This window comes from Molothrus ater, chromosome 4, assembly GCF_012460135.2.
Source record: "Molothrus ater isolate BHLD 08-10-18 breed brown headed cowbird chromosome 4, BPBGC_Mater_1.1, whole genome shotgun sequence".
NCBI classification, from domain to species: domain Eukaryota; kingdom Metazoa; phylum Chordata; class Aves; order Passeriformes; family Icteridae; genus Molothrus; species Molothrus ater.
This window is the reverse complement of record NC_050481.2, coordinates 23,416,299-23,433,113: the sequence shown is the minus strand read 5'-3', so window position 1 is coordinate 23,433,113 and position 16,815 is coordinate 23,416,299. Positions and strand designations below refer to the sequence as shown.

Below are 16,815 nucleotides of genomic sequence, written 5' to 3'. Positions count from 1 at the left end.
TGGTTGTTACTCCTGTGGAAGAGATGACACCAGACTGCTCACTAGTCCTTCAGAGCGAGTATTTGTGGTTTTTACCTGGGACTGATTTATAAAGAGAGGCTCCAGTGTCCAAGTTGCACTGAGTTGACTTTGTTGTGTCACATTGCAGTGTCTCCTTCAGTTTCTGTTTGAAAGCCAAATCCTGAAATGTGGGTGGTGTTATACAAAGTGATGGCCACCTTAACCCTCTGATGTATTTATAACTCTGCAATTTTTATTTTAAAAACTACACAGCCTTTGTGATATTTGTAATCATGATGTTTCTGAAATTTGAAAGCTGATGACTGATGCCAGTCTTCTGGCAGAAGAAAGTAACAGGAGTTGGTGGAAAATCCTTTTAGGATGATCAATCACCCTTTCCCTCTCTGCACACATACTCACTTTGGTCAAAACATGGAAAGGGGAGTGGAGTTATTTGGCAATAACTAAGGTGCTACATCTACAGAGCTTTTTCATGAAAGCAAATTAAATCAGTAGAATCACTGAAAGTGCTGGGCTGGAAGAGACCTGTCAGGATGACTGAGTCCAGCTCCAGTCCCTGTGCAAGACAATCCCCAAAGTCACACCCTGTGCCCGCGTGCATTGTCCAAAGGCTTCTTGAGCTCTGTCAGGCTTGGTGCCGTGACCCCTTCCCTGGGGAGCTGTTCCAGTGCCTGACAACCCTCTGGATGAAGAACCTGTTCCTGAAATTTAGCCTGGACCTTCCCTGGCTGAGCTCCATTCCGTTTCCTTGAGTCCTGTCACTTGTCACCTGAGTGAAGAGGTCGGTACTTGCCCCTCCTCTTCCTCTCTTGAGGATGTTCAAGACCACAGTGAGGTCTCCCTCTCTCCTCCAGGCTGAACAAACCAAGTGGCCTTCACGGCTCTTCATACGGCTTCCTCTCAAGGCCCGTCACTGTTCCCTGGACACTCTCCAACAGCTCAGTGTCTTTCTGATCTTGTGGCACCCAGAGCTGCCCCCAGCACTGGAGGTGAGGCTGCCCCAGCTCAGAGCAGAGCGGGACAATCCCCTCCCTTGCCTGGCTGTGCCTGCTGCCCCCCAGGACAGGGCTGGCCCTCCTGGCTGCCAGGGCTCAGTGACTCCCATTCAATGCCATGGGCCAGGACCCTCAGCTCCCTTTCTGCAGCGCTGCTCCAGCCTCTCGTTCCCCGGTCTGTGCACACCGCTAGGGCTGCCCGGCTGCGGAGCCCGGGCTGGCCCGGTTACCCCTCTGCCGGCAGCAGCGGGAAGCTGCGGGCCCTGAGGCGCTCACAGCGCACCGGCCCAGCGCGGTACCGGGCAGGGCGGGCCCTGAGGCGCTCACAGCGCACCGGCCCAGCGCGGTACCGGGCAGGGCGGGGCCACCGGAAAGGCACGAGGGCCTGTCGGGGGCGGGGCCCCGCTCGGCCCTTCCGCTTCCGGCGCGGCGCCGCCCCCGCGACGTGTGTCTGCTCCCGGTGCCAAGATGGCGGCGGCCGCGGGGGCGGCGGCGGCGGCGGGGCTGTGGAGCGAGGTGAACCGCTGCGGCCAGAACGGCGACTTTGCCCGCGCACTCAAGTCCGTCAATAAGAGTGAGTGCGGCGGCAGTGCCGGGCCCCGCGCCGCGGGTCTGGGGTCTCTGCTCGGGCGCGTTGGCCTTGCGGAGGGTCGGTGCGGTGCGGGCGGCGCGGCGCGGTGCGGCGCGGCGGGGAGCGATGATGTCCGTCCGTAGGGTTCGTGCCGGGAGCGGGGCCGCGGGGAAAGGCTGCGGGGATCTTACTGTGTTGGGCTAGAGGGAAGAGGGGCGGCCGGGGCCCAGGCTCCGCTGCTGTACCGTGACCGTCGGGTCCTTGTGTTGCATCACGCACCTCTTGCTGTGGGTTAAACCCTCGGAGTTACTCCTGGGTTTTCCTTCCGTTTTGATCATGGGAGGAGGGAGGGCTTTTCCCCCGGGAACTGGAGGAGGAGTGGTGTGCATATGGACTAACTGACTTGGGAGCAACAACTTGCTCGAAACGCAGAGTTCACGTTGAGATGTGTTGTTTTGGTGGCTAGGCATCCAAAACGGGATTGCAGTATAAGGCACGTTGTGATTATACATTCTGTCTTTGCTGCTGGTAGGCAGTAGGGATTCATCTCCTGTCCTGGAAAAGCTGGCATCCCTGAAAAAAATCAAATAGCAAAACCCATGCCTCTCTTCTAGTTCTCATTCCCTGTCATCCACTGACAGAAAGTTTTAGCATGTAAAGTGACTCCCTGACAAGAGCCACACTGTTCTTCTATACCAGCTGTTTTCCTTCCTGAGTGTGCTTTACGTGGCCCTGGGGCCTTGGCACTGTGTTCTTTGCCTGAAGTGAAATGCCAAGGAAAGGTTTGCCCAGGCCTGTGTAGCCTCTTTCAGACATGTGCAGCTCTCTTCCAGACATGTTAGCACAGTGCCTGCTTCTGGTAAGTTCAGGATCTCTACTGGATTCTTTTATCCTGCTGGGGTTTGTTTCATGATCCGAGGAAAAGCAAGCCATGCCAGGATGCTGTAAGTTGATGTGGCCACTCTCTAGGATGGGTTTTTGCAGCTCTAATAATGTGAGTCTCTTACAAAGCCTGGCTGTGTTTGAGTTGGATCACTGTGTTGAAACTGGTTTCTTCTCCAGTACTGCAGATCAACAAAGATGACGTGACAGCACTTCAGTGTAAAGTAGTGTGTCTTATCCAGAATGGGAACTTCAAGGAAGCCCTTGGTATAATCAATACCCACACTAAAGTGTTAACCAGGTGAGTTGTGCCTTGCTGTGCTCTACGAAATATGAAACTCCTGAGTCCTTGAGAAGCTGCAGCTTCAATGGAGGGGACTAATGAGGCAGCAAAATAAAGAGCAGGATATGCTCAGGGACATTTGGGCTGGTCTTCTCAGTGACAAGCTTATTTATAGGAGGGGGTGAGACAGGGTCTGGTTGAGTTTGAGGCAGTCTAACAGTGTGCTATTACCGTTGAAGGGATTGTCCCTGAGTTTTCAGCCACTTTCACATGCTGATTCTGCTTGTAGATGTGGCTGGGTAGCGTGGCTGGTACAAGGGAAGGGGACAGATCTCTCTGGGAGGGAAGTGAGAAGGGAGAAGCCTTTGTTCGCTTTGCTTGGCTGTCTCATCATACAGCTTTGCTTTGCCAGCCTGAAGGAGCTGCCTCAGCTTTTGGGGTGGTGCAAGCCCTTTGTGCATCCTCTCAAAAGCAGGACCCTGGAGACAAATTGTGTTTGAGAACAAGTCAAGCTTCTCCTTTGTGTCCTTAAGATTCTAATTTTGTTCCTCATAAGGATGCACTTTGTGCAGTGACAAGGATGAAAAGTGCTACACAAGAACTGGCTGGCAGCAAAACTTTTTTGTTTCAGATGCTGTTCTTATTAAAGAAGTTCCCAGAAAGGTGTGTTGAAGTTATCAGTGTGATGAAACATACCTTTGTTTTTGTTTGCATCTGAATAACATGTAATAACCCTGTTCACCACTTCCTTCTTTCCTGGGACAAAAGGGGTTTAATTCAAGTTTTTTAACTTATTATTTTATTATATGGTAGGGAGAAGCATTTTTTTTAATATTCAACTGGTTTCAGAGTTCTTCCTATAACTTCTTTCAGCTCATTCTACTGTGTGTCTGTGTCCTGCAGAGCAAGGAGAATGGTGGTTCTTGGTCTGTCTTGAAGTTTTCCTATCCTGCACTGAGGCTGCTTTGATATAATTCTAAATGCCATTGATTTTCAAACTTCCTTAATACTCAGTTGAATCGAGATAATTTTAAATAGTCAAAGTAAAGCTAATAATAAGTGGCCCCAGGCGTGAGCTAAAGGAATTGCTGATTATTTTCATTTGGCTTAAGTGGTAACTCAGGGCTTAGGTGGAACATAGCTTTCAAGGCTCAGATTCTTTGAGAATGCTTCTCTCCTGGTGTGAGCTTGCTTTGAAGCCAATTTATGTTTGTAAAAGCAAACCCTTTTGCTGCAGTTTGCTGCAATCATATTTCAAAATATGTTAATGTTACCTTTGTCTTGGTATCAGCCTGTAAGTGGGCTGTGTTTTATACCTTTTATACCTTTTCCTCTCTCTCTGTGAGTCAGTTGTCTTCACAAGTTTGCAGTAACAATGTTTCATTGCAATGTAATCACAGAATGAAGTTTGCTATTGTTTTACCTTTTAAGAATTTGATTAGCATAATTAGTAGGCGGCCTGGAGCAGAGAGGATTTGGAATACCATGTGTGTGGAAATGCCATTAAAAAGGAACCTTTTGTTTTTGGATGAAGTTTTGATATGCTTTCTCTGTTAAACACCAAGTACACAGGAGATACTTTCAGTGCTGAACAGATACATAATCCTGTAATCTGGGATTGTGTGTTTGGATTTTTGGTTATGTAGCAATCTGTGACTAATTAGGGCTGGTTATATGTGAATGAATACTGTTGAATGGAAACCCTAGTGCTGGCTGTCAGCCTTTGTCTTGTCCTTGCAGTGATGTTATTGCCTTTGAGAAGGCCTACTGTGAATACAGGTTGAACCGTATTGAAAGTGCTCTCAAGACTATTCAGAGTGCCAGTCAGCAGACAGACAAACTGAAGGAGCTTTATGGACAAGTGGTAATTACAAGCTTTTCTTCCTGGTGGGAGTTTCATATGCTGGATGCCTTGTCCCTGCTCTAATGGGGGACAGGTATGGGGACAGAATTTCCTTCTCTAGCTTGAAGGTAAGGACAGGTATGGTTCCAACTGCTCAGACTTCTGTGAAGCTTCAGTTGCCTCTTTCTGGAGGCAGTGTTGTCATCTTATTCCCACAGAACCAAAACAATACATTTGTGACTTCTGCTCCTTTCCTGGGTCTGGCCTGATATTAGCCACCTGGTTGAGAAAGGAGGAGATCTGATGGGATTTGTTTGTGGTTCAGCCATCTGTTTGCATTAGATACCTGTTCAGGAATAGTTTGTGGGACCTGATGTCTCAGGCATTAAAAGTGATGCGGAAAAGAAGTTATGCTTTTTCCTCTTCTTTTTTTCCTGGTTGATCAGAACAGTTTTGTGAAGAATTGGCTGTCTTCTCTCAGCTGCATGAAAGACCATTCATTTAATTTCTTTCTTAGAGAGGCGATCTAATTTGGAAGAAGGCTGTTTGAGGACAAAACTGAGTAAACTGCTGCTTTTAAAGAAGCTGTTTTAGGAGTAGGAGCTGTGTCATTTTTGTGCAGGTATCTGGTGTCATTGCTTGAGTCCTTGCAAGTGTAGTCTATATAGCTTGCCCTTGAAGGTAGATGCAAATGTTAGTAATGTTCAGCTTAATACATATGATGCTCTACTGCCCCCAGTCCATGGGGAGGGAGGAAGGAGGCTGTAGTTACCAGCATGCACAGGAAAATACTGTTCTGATGGCTAATCCCTTTCCTTTCTCAGTTGTACAGGCTGGAGCGTTACGACGATTGTCTGGCTGCATACAGGGATCTCATCCGCAACTCCCAGGATGAGTATGAGGAGGAGAGAAAAACCAACCTCTCTGCTGTTGTGGCAGCACAAAGCACGTGGGAGAAGGTGGTGCCAGTAAGTGAGTATGTATGTCTTTGGGTGTAAGAATGAGAGCCAAGGAATAGAGGATACAAATTGTATTGGAATTGTGGATACTGAACAGGACGGAAAGGTGTTCCTGTCTCGTAAAGATTTCTGAGTATGTTGAAGATCACATAGTGGTTTTCCCTGTATGGAGGAATAAATGCTGTTATTATTTATGAATTACACTTCACCTTTGATCTCTAAGAGACCTTGTACTTTAGATGTCACAGCAGAACAGGAAGAAGATCTTTCTGAACCTGTATTAGCAGAACACCTGGTGCGACTAGCACTTTTCCCTCTCATTACCCTCTTGCCCAGGGTTAAAACTAGTTGTTCTGATCACCCAGCCATGCTTGGGAATATTTTTATTAATGAACAGTGAAGATTGTAATGTTCACATTTGTTTAGAAATCCTTGTCCTTGGAGGTGCACACAGCATGCTCAGCTTTCTGTTCAGTGCTGTGGATTCACTTACTAATTCTCTAGAGCAGCAGTTCTTAGCTGCCCTTTTGCACAAGCCTAAGTAGTCCCCAGGTTCAGGCTGGAGTTTCCCTGCTGCCTTGTTAGTTGCCTCTGACTTTGTGCAGTGTGAGGAAAGATCCTTTGTGCTGCAACTTACTTGTCAGGAGTGTGCCCTGTTAAATTTGCTTCTTAAATTTATTTTTCAAGGATTAGTTTGAATGTACAGGAAAACTCTGGTTTGTGTGTGTTGCCTGTTAAATCTGTTGGTGTTTATGCAATGTTATATTTGGTTTTCATGCTAGGAGGATTTAGGCCTTCGAGAAGCTACCTACGAGCTGTGTTATAACAGTGCATGTGCATTGATTGGGCAAGGAAAGCTGAATGAAGCAATGAAAAAACTACAAAAAGCAGAAGGTAAAAGCCTGGTGAGGTGAGAGGGAAGCTTTGTGTAGAGAAGCAGTTATTTGCACTTTGATGCACAAATCAGAGGAAAAGAGGTTTTGAGAATTTAAAAACTGATCAGCAGCAGGATTTGTTGTGAAGCTGGTGTTTTTGGACAAGTGTTCCTCTGGGACACTTTTCCAGATCCATGCAGCATGTTCTGGCTCTCCTACAGCCCCCTGATTTGTATTCAATAAGTTTGTGCATTTTTTGAAGCAGGAAGTAGATGTGAATGTAATCTCATAAACATGAGATGAGATTTTGTTAGTATGAGTATGTATTTAAGTACATGCTATAAAAGTTCAAGGTACTTCATGGTATGAATTAGTATAAGCCAGTAAATGAGCTTTTTAGCAAAGAGGATTTTTTTTTTCAATGGAGTTAAAGGGGGATTTTGCATGTTTAAAAAAAGTCTGGGGAGAGAACTAGGAAGGACTAGTTCTGTCTGATCTAATTGCTCTTACAGATAAATAGGTCAGTTCTGTCCCAGTTTTGATGAAGAATAACAAGTGTCCCATACAACTGATAAGCATGTGTAATTTGAGCCTATGTCCTTTGATAGTAGTCCTTTGGAGGGCAAACAAGTCCCATCCCAAAAAGTTACCACTTTCTCTGGTGAAGTATGAGAAAGTGAAGAAGTGACTAGTATGGGTACTGAATACTTAGAGAATTGCTGCCCCATAAAGGGTGCTGTAAGCTGAATATTGCAGGCTTGCAGCGCTTAACCGGTGAGCAGTTGCAGCTGATCCCTATGGAAAAATCAGGAGCTAGGTCTAAGGAATTTTGGTCAGGAAAGAAAATTAGTGTCTGGGAGGGACAGTATCTTCTGTGCCTTTGATTGTTCTTCTGCTTCACATAGTCTGCTCTCTTACGCTTAGTCCCATCCATCATCAGCCTGGTAATCTGCTGTGCCCTTGTAGTGCTGCAGGAGTTTCAGGGATACATGGAAAGGTTCAGGGATACATGGAAATGTTCCCTCATGCTTCTTGCCTGGTTTTTTCACCCTAAAGCCTTCTAAATGGTGTTTTTCAATGTTTTTCCTTGTAGAACTGTGCCGCCAGTCACTGTCAGAAGACTCTGTAAGTTCCTGATGTTGTTCTGGAGAGTGTTTGCTTTGCAGCAGGGGAAGCGAGGGTGCAATCCCAAAGTGCAGAGAGCCAGAGCAGAGCCAGGGCTGCTCTGCTGGTACCAGCTTGTGAGGCTGGGGCAACCATCATGGCTGTTGCAGGAGGGCAGCTGACACCACAGGCTGTTTGCTGCTCTGCTCCTTGCATAGTTGCCTGTTCTGGTGCAAGTAGAAGGGTGCAGGTTGTCCGAAACCTCCCTGTGACCTACCCCTGCTAGGGATGAACATACTGAGTGGGTGGTGACAAACAGGGAATTTGTAACCAATTGTTGCAGAATGGCAGACTGAATATACAGGTTAAAGTAATCTTCAGGTTCTAGCTGGAGTAGGTAAAGCTTTCTTTTCTCCTAGTTTAACTCAGATATGCTGCTGTTAGTGCTGTGGGTACAACCTTCACCTGTAGTTGCTGGGATACTTTGCTGCTAATACTGCCCTGGAATGCTCACAGATGTTTGCCAGCAGAATGCTGAAGCTGGAAGAGAGGTGAGATAGCAGCTTTTAACTTTTGCTTTGATTTTCCTTCAGGATGTGACAGAAGAAGACATTGAGGCTGAACTGGCTATTATTCACGGTCAGATGGCTTATATCATGCAACTGCAGGGGCGTACAGAGGATGCTCTACAGCTCTACAATCAAATAATCAAGTTGAAGTAAGGGTTTTTTTTTTTGTTTTTTTTTTTAATCAAATGCCCAGCCTTCCATCTGTGAGAGACTGCTGTTCAGTAACAGTATGCTTTCTACTTTTCTTATCTGCAGGCCAACAGATGTAGGACTCCTTGCTGTCATTGCAAATAATATCATCACAATTAACAAGGTATAGATTTACCTTGCCACTTTCATTGTGGTTAGGCTGCTTGCTTCTCTGCTTCTGTGGAGAGAAGGAAGATAATCAGTAAAGATGTTTTCTTAAACAGTAGTTAAATTGCAGACCCAGGGACCTTTTCTTCTTCAAGGAATGTAGTGAAATCTTCTCATGATGTGTGATTTCCGCAGGACCAAAATGTCTTTGATTCAAAGAAAAAGGTGAAGCTGACCAATGCAGAAGGAGTTGAGCATAAACTCTCCAAGAAGCAGCTCCAGGCGATTGAATTCAACAAAGCTTTACTTGCAATGTACACAAACCAGGTAGGGGAAACTGATCTGCAGTAAGTAGCTGCAGATGGATTAAATCCACGGGAGTTTGACTGGACAAAAATAGAGATGCAGCTGTTCTATTTCAGAAGACAGGACCACTTGGTTTAGGCACGTAAGTGAGCAGAAAAATAAAACCATCCCTAAAAGCACAACTGGCTCTTTAGTTATTTGGGCATTGCTGTAGGGAGGATGGTGTGGAGATACCTAGAAGACAAAAGGGATGTGGGGGTTCTTAGATGTATCTGAAGGGCCACTAAGAGGACTTGGTTCTGTGTACTCATTTCAGGGGAGTCACCACTAGTATCTCTTCTTAGATCCTGTTGGTTTCTTAGCCCTGTGTAAGGTGCTTGCAGAGGCTGAGAAAAGTGTGTTCTCTCTTTCCACTGCAGGCAGATCAGTGCCACAAGCTGTCAGCAAGCCTGCAGTCCCAGAGCCCCGAGCACCTGCTCCCTGTGCTTATCCAGGCAGCCCAGCTGTGTCGTGAGAAGCAGCATGCAAAGGCTGTAGGGCTTCTGCAGGTAGGTTAAGAGAAAGTTGGCCAAACACCATTTAAACTTGTGCTTTGTGTTTTCCTGTGCTGTCTTCCCTTAGTTTGTTTTGTTTGGTTTAAATTTCCAGGGGTATCTGACTCCTTATTTTGGTTTGGTTTAATACTGCTGGAAAGCCTTCACACCCAATTGAAAATTCTGCTTTTAAAGGGAAATATTTCCCTTACACTTCTGGTTTTTATGCTTATGAAACTGTAGTAGACTTCTGGGGTAAGCTGTAGTAGGCTTTGCTGCTCTGCTTACAAGCAGTTTGCAACGCCCTTCTTTGGAATGACTGAGTGGCCTGGGACAGAAATCTGAAAGGGCACACTTGGGGGTCCTTCTCTGCTGTATGCTGAAACCTGCCTGTGCTGGAAAGCTTTCTTTGGCTCTTGCCAGCTTGCTGTGACTGAGCATGACATATGATTCACCAAAGCAGCAGCCTGGTGCCCACACAAGTTGAATTGTTGTTTCTTCTGACTCTCAGGACTTTGCAGACCAGCACCCTGCCAATGCAGCTGAGATCAAGCTGACGATGGCCCAGCTAAAAATTGCTCAAGGTATCTAGTGTCCTCCTTTGTTGGGAAGTGTCTGCACATGACAAGGGTACAAGGGGTAAGAAAACCAGACTTCAGGGCAAGCTTTGCTGCAGTCACTGTTATGACAGGGGTGCAGAGTAGAGATACTTTCAGTGAGGTAATACATATATTTAGCTATGGCAGGATAATGCTGATAGCTAATGTCTGGATACACAGGCTCCACAGATTGCTGGCAGAAATGCCCACAGTCTCTGTGAAATGCTGAATCTCTTCTGGGGCAGGATAATTTTGGGAGCAGTATGAGGCTCCATAATGGTACCATTCCTGTATGCAGTCAGGCAGCACAGACTTGAACCTGAAGAGAACTCCCTGGTAGCCAAAGCTTGCTCCTGAACCCTTGCAGGATGTGACAAGAGCAGAAGGGTCCATTGTGTGGAGGCCTGTCCTTAACTCCTGCAATGGGGGTGATGTGAGAAGGGGAATTGTTCTGTCCCTATTGTTTACCTTTGGCTCAAAGTTCACTGGTGGGATCAGGTGTTGTGATGCCATTCAGAGTGTGTTCTTCCTTGTCTCTCTTCTAGGCAGTGTCACCAAAGCCTGCATGATCCTGAGGAGCATAGAAGAACTGCAGCACAAGCCTGGTATGGTAAGCAAAACTCCGTCTGAACTATGTAAGGTTTTTCCCTTGCAGGAGAGCTTTGCACTTCTTGCTCCTTTTTGCCTCTTCCCCATGGCTGCCACTTGACTTGAGTGTCTGCAGGGATTCTGAGCCCATCTTCCTTGTCTTGGACAAAGGTTGTATTATAACTTGCTTCGGGTAGCCTGAACATAGTCACAGAAGTACTCTGCCTGTCAGAGGGATGCTCTCTGCCTATGTTCCCACTCCCTGGTAATCTCTCAGTCCTGCATGTTGCCTGGATTTACTTGCAATAACATGACTGGAGCAACTGCTGGTTGCTGGTAGGTGCTGTTGGGACATTTTAGAAGGAGCTTTAGGACAGCAGGCCTCAGGGGGAAAGTGCTGTGTTCCCGCCCTGCAGCATCACCCTGATCTGCATGCTTATCCACACCTGCTATTCAGAAATGCTTGATGGCCTTGTAAGTGCTCACAGGTTCAGCATAAGCATCTGGAACAGGAGCTGAGAGTTGGATCTGTTCCGATTGTAAGTGTGAATGATCAAAATAATTTATAGGGGCAGTTAACAATAACAATAACAGCCCTCGGTCATCTCTACTTGTGACTGAAATGTCAGCAAATGGATGATATCCTTTTAATCTCTTCACTGCTGATTTCTTTTTTCATAGCTCTTGAGGTAGAGAATGGGGAATGAAAAAGGCTTTGTAATGAAACTGAGTTCTGTGATAAGCAAATAAAGTGCCAAGACTGGAAGGTTCCTTCTATGAATGCAATCTTAGGCTTGTACTATAGGAAAAAGATGTTGGGGATGTTCCTTTGGGAGTGACTTGGGTAGGAAGATGTGGCCTGGGTATCCTGCCTGTTACCACAGCCGTTTTTTAGGGACAGAGCAGAAAGCTCACATTGACTCTGCTTTTGGGAAACCCCATTGTTTAACTGCTGAGACTCTGGCTGTAGACAATTTGCATGAAGATGTGCTATTTACTGCTCTTGAATGTTTGCAGGTGTCTGCGTTGGTGACAATGTACAGTCACGAAGAGGATATCGACAGTGCAATTGAAGTCTTCACACAGGCTATCCAGTGGTATCAGCAACACCAGGCAAGTCAGACCAGAGGAGTTATGTGCAAGAATCTGTCCTGGATTTTCTAGACAGTCCAATTCAGCTTTTCCTTTTGATGCATAGCCCCAGCAGTTATCCACTTGGGGATTTGGAGACATGTGAGCTCCTGTTTTGTGAGCATTTATCAATAATATATTATTTTATATGTGTTATGAATAGGGAGCAGCAGCTCCTGTCAGATTAGGAGGGTGGCATCAATGGATGCCTAAATGTAGCAATCAGGACTTCTCCCTGGTAGGAAAATATGGTGGAGCAGCAAGCGGCGTTGCAGTTCTGCCTCACTTCCCAGAGTGCAAAGGTGGTCTGCTTTCTGCGTGACAGGATGCTAAGTCAGGGCCAAGCCTCAGGGGCATTAAAGCCAGCTAGAGCTGGGCTCCACGCTGTGATAGTAAGGAACTAATCATGGCTGCTGTGTCTTTCAGCCAAAGTCTCCTGTCCATTTGTCACTGATAAGGGAAGCTGCCAACTTCAAACTAAAGCATGGCAGGAAGAAGGAAGCAATCAGCGACTTGGAGGAGCTCTGGAAGTGAGTTGGGTGGTTGCTGAGCAGCAGGTCTCTGCCCAGCGTCCTCTGCAAGCTGTCTGGTGGCAGGCAGTGTCTGACAATTTTGACTGACCAGTAGCTGTCCTTTAGAGTTGCCTTTGCATGGGGGCTTCAGTGCAAGGCTGTATTTTGGAAGAAGGGGAGATAATTTTTTTGATCTCTAGTTGATGTTCACTTGAAAACCTGGTAGACTTACCCCAGAAGCCTCTTGTGTGCAGTGAACATTTCTTTGGGGACAGGAATGCAGTTTTTTCTAGTGCCAAATAAATGTGGATGTCTAGATTTTAGTTTCTGTTGTGCACTTAATGGGATCTTTTATTGGGGGGAGTGTTAACTTGCCTTTGCTACTGGGTTTTTCCTCTTCTATTGCCTGCTTCATGATACTGTGAAATTGTCTGTACCTCCCTTAATCCACACCAGTCATGTTTGGTGGTGTGCTCTGGAGGAGACCACATACTAACATGCCTATCCCCACAGATAGTAACTGTGCTGCAGCAGCAAGCACTGTGTGGTGTTACCAGTCTTTGAGATGAGTAACATTGGTAACTTGGTCCTTTTCTGTTTTGTTTTGTTTTCTTTTATTCCTCTAAATAGGCAAAACCCAAAAGATGTGCATACTCTGGCACAGCTCATCTCTGCCTATTCCCTGGTTGACCCTGAAAAAGCTAAAGTGTATCCTTTTAATGGTGGTGAAAGAGGTGTTTGGGTATTCCTTCCTTGGATTTCCAGCTGTGTGGGGACTTCAGACCCACTCTTAACCAAAGAAAGGCAAGAAACCTCTCTGGAACAGCTACATATCCAGGTCAAGTTGTCTGGAGCTACATTATTTCTCTAATTGGCTTCATTACCCTGATATCTCAGGACCCTTTAATCTTTGGCCTCCTCCGCTTTCAGAATTAATAAGACAAGGTGGAACCAAAACCAAGAGCACCTGCATCTTTTCTGTCAGAATCTTTAACCTGTGGTAGTAATGCAGGACTGATACAATATGGCTAAGCTCTTGCTTACCCAAAATCTCATTCACATACTGCTTTTGTCACCTGAGCTGCTTTCACAGGAAGCTGTTCCCTGTATTAAAGAGGGAAAAATGAGGCAGATGGCGATTAAGCAGCTCATCCCAACTTGTGTAAGAAGCTAGTGAGAGAGATGGAAATAGCCCCATAGGCCTGTCTGGTGTCTGCATTGTTAACAGAGAGAATTTATTTAAGCTGAGGTTGCCTCTTGCTGTCTGGAAGAACATGGGTGTTTATGCTTGCTGGTTTGCATCCCTGAACTCTTCCCTTGCAGTCTTAGCAAACACTTGCCTTCTTCAGACACCATGTCACTGAAAGTAGATGTTGATGCGCTGGAGAACTCCCATGGAGCAACCTATGTTCGGAAGAAAGCTGCAAAGCTCACTGGAGACAATCAGCAGAAGGAGCAAGGGTAAGGCAGGCTGCTATATTTTTTATTTAATTGTATTGCTATAGCTCTGGTGCATCCTTCTTTGGGGTGGTTCAAGAACTACACCTGGTGTGGTGAAGGCATTGCTGTAGAAGGCAAGCTGGTGGAAAGGGAGCCTGTTGTTTGACTGCAAGGAGATTTATGTAGCAGCAGACCCAAGTTATTAAAGAGATGGGAATAGTTTAGCTTCTTCCAGAGCTAGTTTTTAGTTGATTTGTCTGCTCTGTCTCTGCTATGTCACAATGTCTCGTTTTCCTTTCAGACAAGGGGAAGTGAAGAAAAAGAAGAAAAAAAAGAAGGGTAAGTCGTATTTCCTAGGTGTTGAAACAGCACAGCTCCAGAGAGTTCTCCAGATTCTTTCTCCAAATAGCTGGCCTCTAGGTCCCTAGGAGCTAGAACCCTTTGCTAGGACTGTGTCTCTGGAAACCTGGATCTTTATGATAGCTTGTTTGATTGGGGCATTTTTCCTCAGGAGTGAGAGCAACACCCTGTTAGGGTGATGTAGTTGCTGGTCTCTTTGCGTTGCCATGCCATTGCTACTGACATCCCAAGTGTGTCCCTTGGTGATGCCTCTGTGTGTTGACCCCAATCTCAATTCCTGGCACTGGATGTTCTGCAGGAAAGCTGCCCAAGAACTACGACCCCAAGGTGACTCCCGACCCTGAGCGGTGGCTTCCAATGCGAGAGCGGTCCTACTACCGTGGACGGAAGAAGGGCAAGAAGAAGGATCAGGTTGGCAAGGGGACTCAGGGTTCAACCACAACTGGCTCTGAATTGTAAGTACCCATTTTGCAAGGATTGATGGGGGGATTTACTCCTGGGGAACTGGGAGGGCTGTGTTTGTGCTGCTCTGCTGCAACTCTGTCACTACACCAACTGCGGGTAGCACAACTGACATCGTACTGTGCTGCTTGAACCTGCTACCAGCTGCTCTCCCTGGAGATCCCTACAGGTTCCTGAAAACCAGTGTGATAGGATAGGCGTGCTTGAAGGAGCCAAGGTGCAAATAAAATTCTCATAGTCTTTTAATGCGCTTCTCCTTTGGCAGTGAGATTAATTTTGCATGCTTTCTCTTGAGCAATTTGCTTTCAAGTCTTTTGGCAGCTGCAGAACCATTAGCCATGATTTGAGAAAACACTGTACTTCCTTCTAAGCTGACACTGATTATTTGAGCTGGAATCAAGAATTACCATTATGCATGAAGCCTGACAGCAAGATGGTGTCTTAATAGCATCTGAGAGGAAGGATGCTGGGTTTGCACTGCCTAGGAATGGGACCTGAAAGGCTTCTTGTGTGTTGCATGAGCTGTCACATGTCTATTCAAAAGTTAGCCTTGTTTTCATTGTCAGTGACTTACACCATCTAGCCAACATCAGTTAGAAGGTGATTGCTGCCCTTTGAGACTTGTTCCCATCCTCCACCAGCTCCTTCTGTATGTTGAAGCCTCTCCTTGCATGAGTGCCCTCTCATACATAATGCTTGCTACCTAATGGGGCAGCTGCTGCTTTTCACTGTCAGCTCACTGCACTAGTACCGTGTCTTGCAGGTGGTTGTGAACCCACACGGTGTCTTTTTCTCTTGCATTCCTGCAGGGACGCCAGTAGAACTGCCAGCAGCCCACCTACCTCCCCTCGGCCCGGCAGCGGGGCAGCTGTGTCGGCTGCAAGTAACGTCATCCCTCCCAGGCACCAAAAACCCGCGGGTGCTCCAGCCACCAAGAAGAAACAGCAGCAGAAAAAGAAGAAAGGGGCTAAAGGAGGGTGGTAAAAAGCAGGATGTGTAACGTCCCTCCTTCAATATGTGATGCTGGTTGCAGAATAAAGGTCAAAAGCAAGTGCTGGCGAAAGACTCTTGGAATCTGGATTCTGTCCTGCCTGTCAGTGGTCTGGGGGGAGATGGGCTGGTATAGATGCCATGATCTGTCTGCTCACCAAGTTCTTTTCCTCACATTTGCCCTCACTGTGACTTAGGTTGTTGTCATCAAAGTCAAACAAAGCCCCTAAGAATAAATGTTTCTGTGTTGCCAGGCATTTAAGAGATATGAGATAATCAAGAATTTCTTAAAATGTAGTTTCATGCTCCTCTTGCATATGTCAGTTTAGGCCTTTAGCAGATTTATCTATGCATGATGCAAGCACTGTCTTTTATGTCAGTCAGTCATTGACCACCAAAGAGCAAAGGCAGAAAGCATCTTAGAAGACATCTGGGCATTATAATACAGGATAAGATAGGCTGAAGGGGGATAACAAGACTGTTAGGAGAAAGCATGGTGAAGTGTATGGCAGCAGATTCAGTGTCCCACTTTCTGCAAGCCAGCTGCCTTATTCTAAAGGGCTTGGCAAAACAAAGGTGAGCAGAATGTGTGTGGTTGTCTGAGGTGCGCTTCCTCCTCCTTTGGCCTTGACCCTACATTCCTACAAGTCTTAGGTGCTGGGTTTATGAAAATAGGAGTGGTACAGCAGCAGGTCAGCTTAAGCTCAGTGACTCCAGAGAGGGACCCAGAACAAAGGAACTCCTCAAGAAATACCTTTGAGACTAAGTGCCCATCCTGCATGCACCTTGCATGCCTCTTGGCCCAATGGTTATTTTTCATAGGGATCTTTAACACCTTACTGAGGTGTTTCTCCGTGTTCGTGCAGGAAGGCTGTTGATGGTTCTTGTGAAGTTGCAGCTTTGCTGACAGTTGTCTCCTTATCCTCTCGCTGGCAGAGCAGGGGAACCAAAAAAAGCCCAGGAGTTAGGATAAACACATTTATCAACAACGAAAACAACAGTGTACTATCGATATTTTTCCTGTACTAAAGACAAAACACAGCACTATGTCAGCTACTAGGAAAACTAATTTCAGCTATGGAGGTGTAAGTTCATGGTTTGCAGCCTGAGGCTTCAGCAAATCCAGCTACTCATCCTGAGCAAGTAAAGCTAAGCAAACAGCATACTAAATCATACAGAATTATAACTATGTATCTCATGCTGCTGAAAACTTATTCGTGCTAAACTACTATCTCTCAACACAGGTATTGGAAATTCTGGTTTGATCTGAATGTAGCCAAAACATTTTTCCAGACACGGACTGTCAGTGGGTAGAAATGTGCCTTGGAGAGAGTTGTCAGATGTCAGCCCAAAAGGCAAAAGCTTCTGTCTGAAAGAATTTAAAGGCCTTAAAAGGTAGGGACTAAGGGACATGTTACTGTGGCTTAAGAAAAAAACAACTCCTGAGTCTCCTGGCAGTAAAAATCTACTATGCAGAATCCACTTTTTTTACCTT

General features: G+C 46.2%; 1 protein-coding gene across 1 annotated transcript; it reads left to right on the top strand.

Moving 5' to 3' along the window:
- Positions 1-1,447: 1,447 nt before the first annotated feature.
- Positions 1,448-15,396, top strand: SRP72 (signal recognition particle 72). The gene is made up of 19 exons (XM_036382280.2): positions 1,448-1,590; positions 2,650-2,770; positions 4,493-4,616; positions 5,420-5,563; positions 6,337-6,448; positions 7,523-7,554; positions 8,127-8,251; positions 8,358-8,415; positions 8,595-8,726; positions 9,125-9,253; positions 9,750-9,822; positions 10,383-10,447; positions 11,443-11,538; positions 11,983-12,086; positions 12,699-12,776; positions 13,392-13,529; positions 13,810-13,847; positions 14,167-14,323; positions 15,140-15,396. Exons 1-19 carry the CDS (start codon positions 1,485-1,487, stop codon positions 15,312-15,314), a joined length of 2,007 nt encoding a protein of 668 aa, XP_036238173.1. The 5' UTR covers positions 1,448-1,484; the 3' UTR covers positions 15,315-15,396.
- The last annotated feature ends 1,419 nt before the right edge of the window (positions 15,397-16,815 follow it).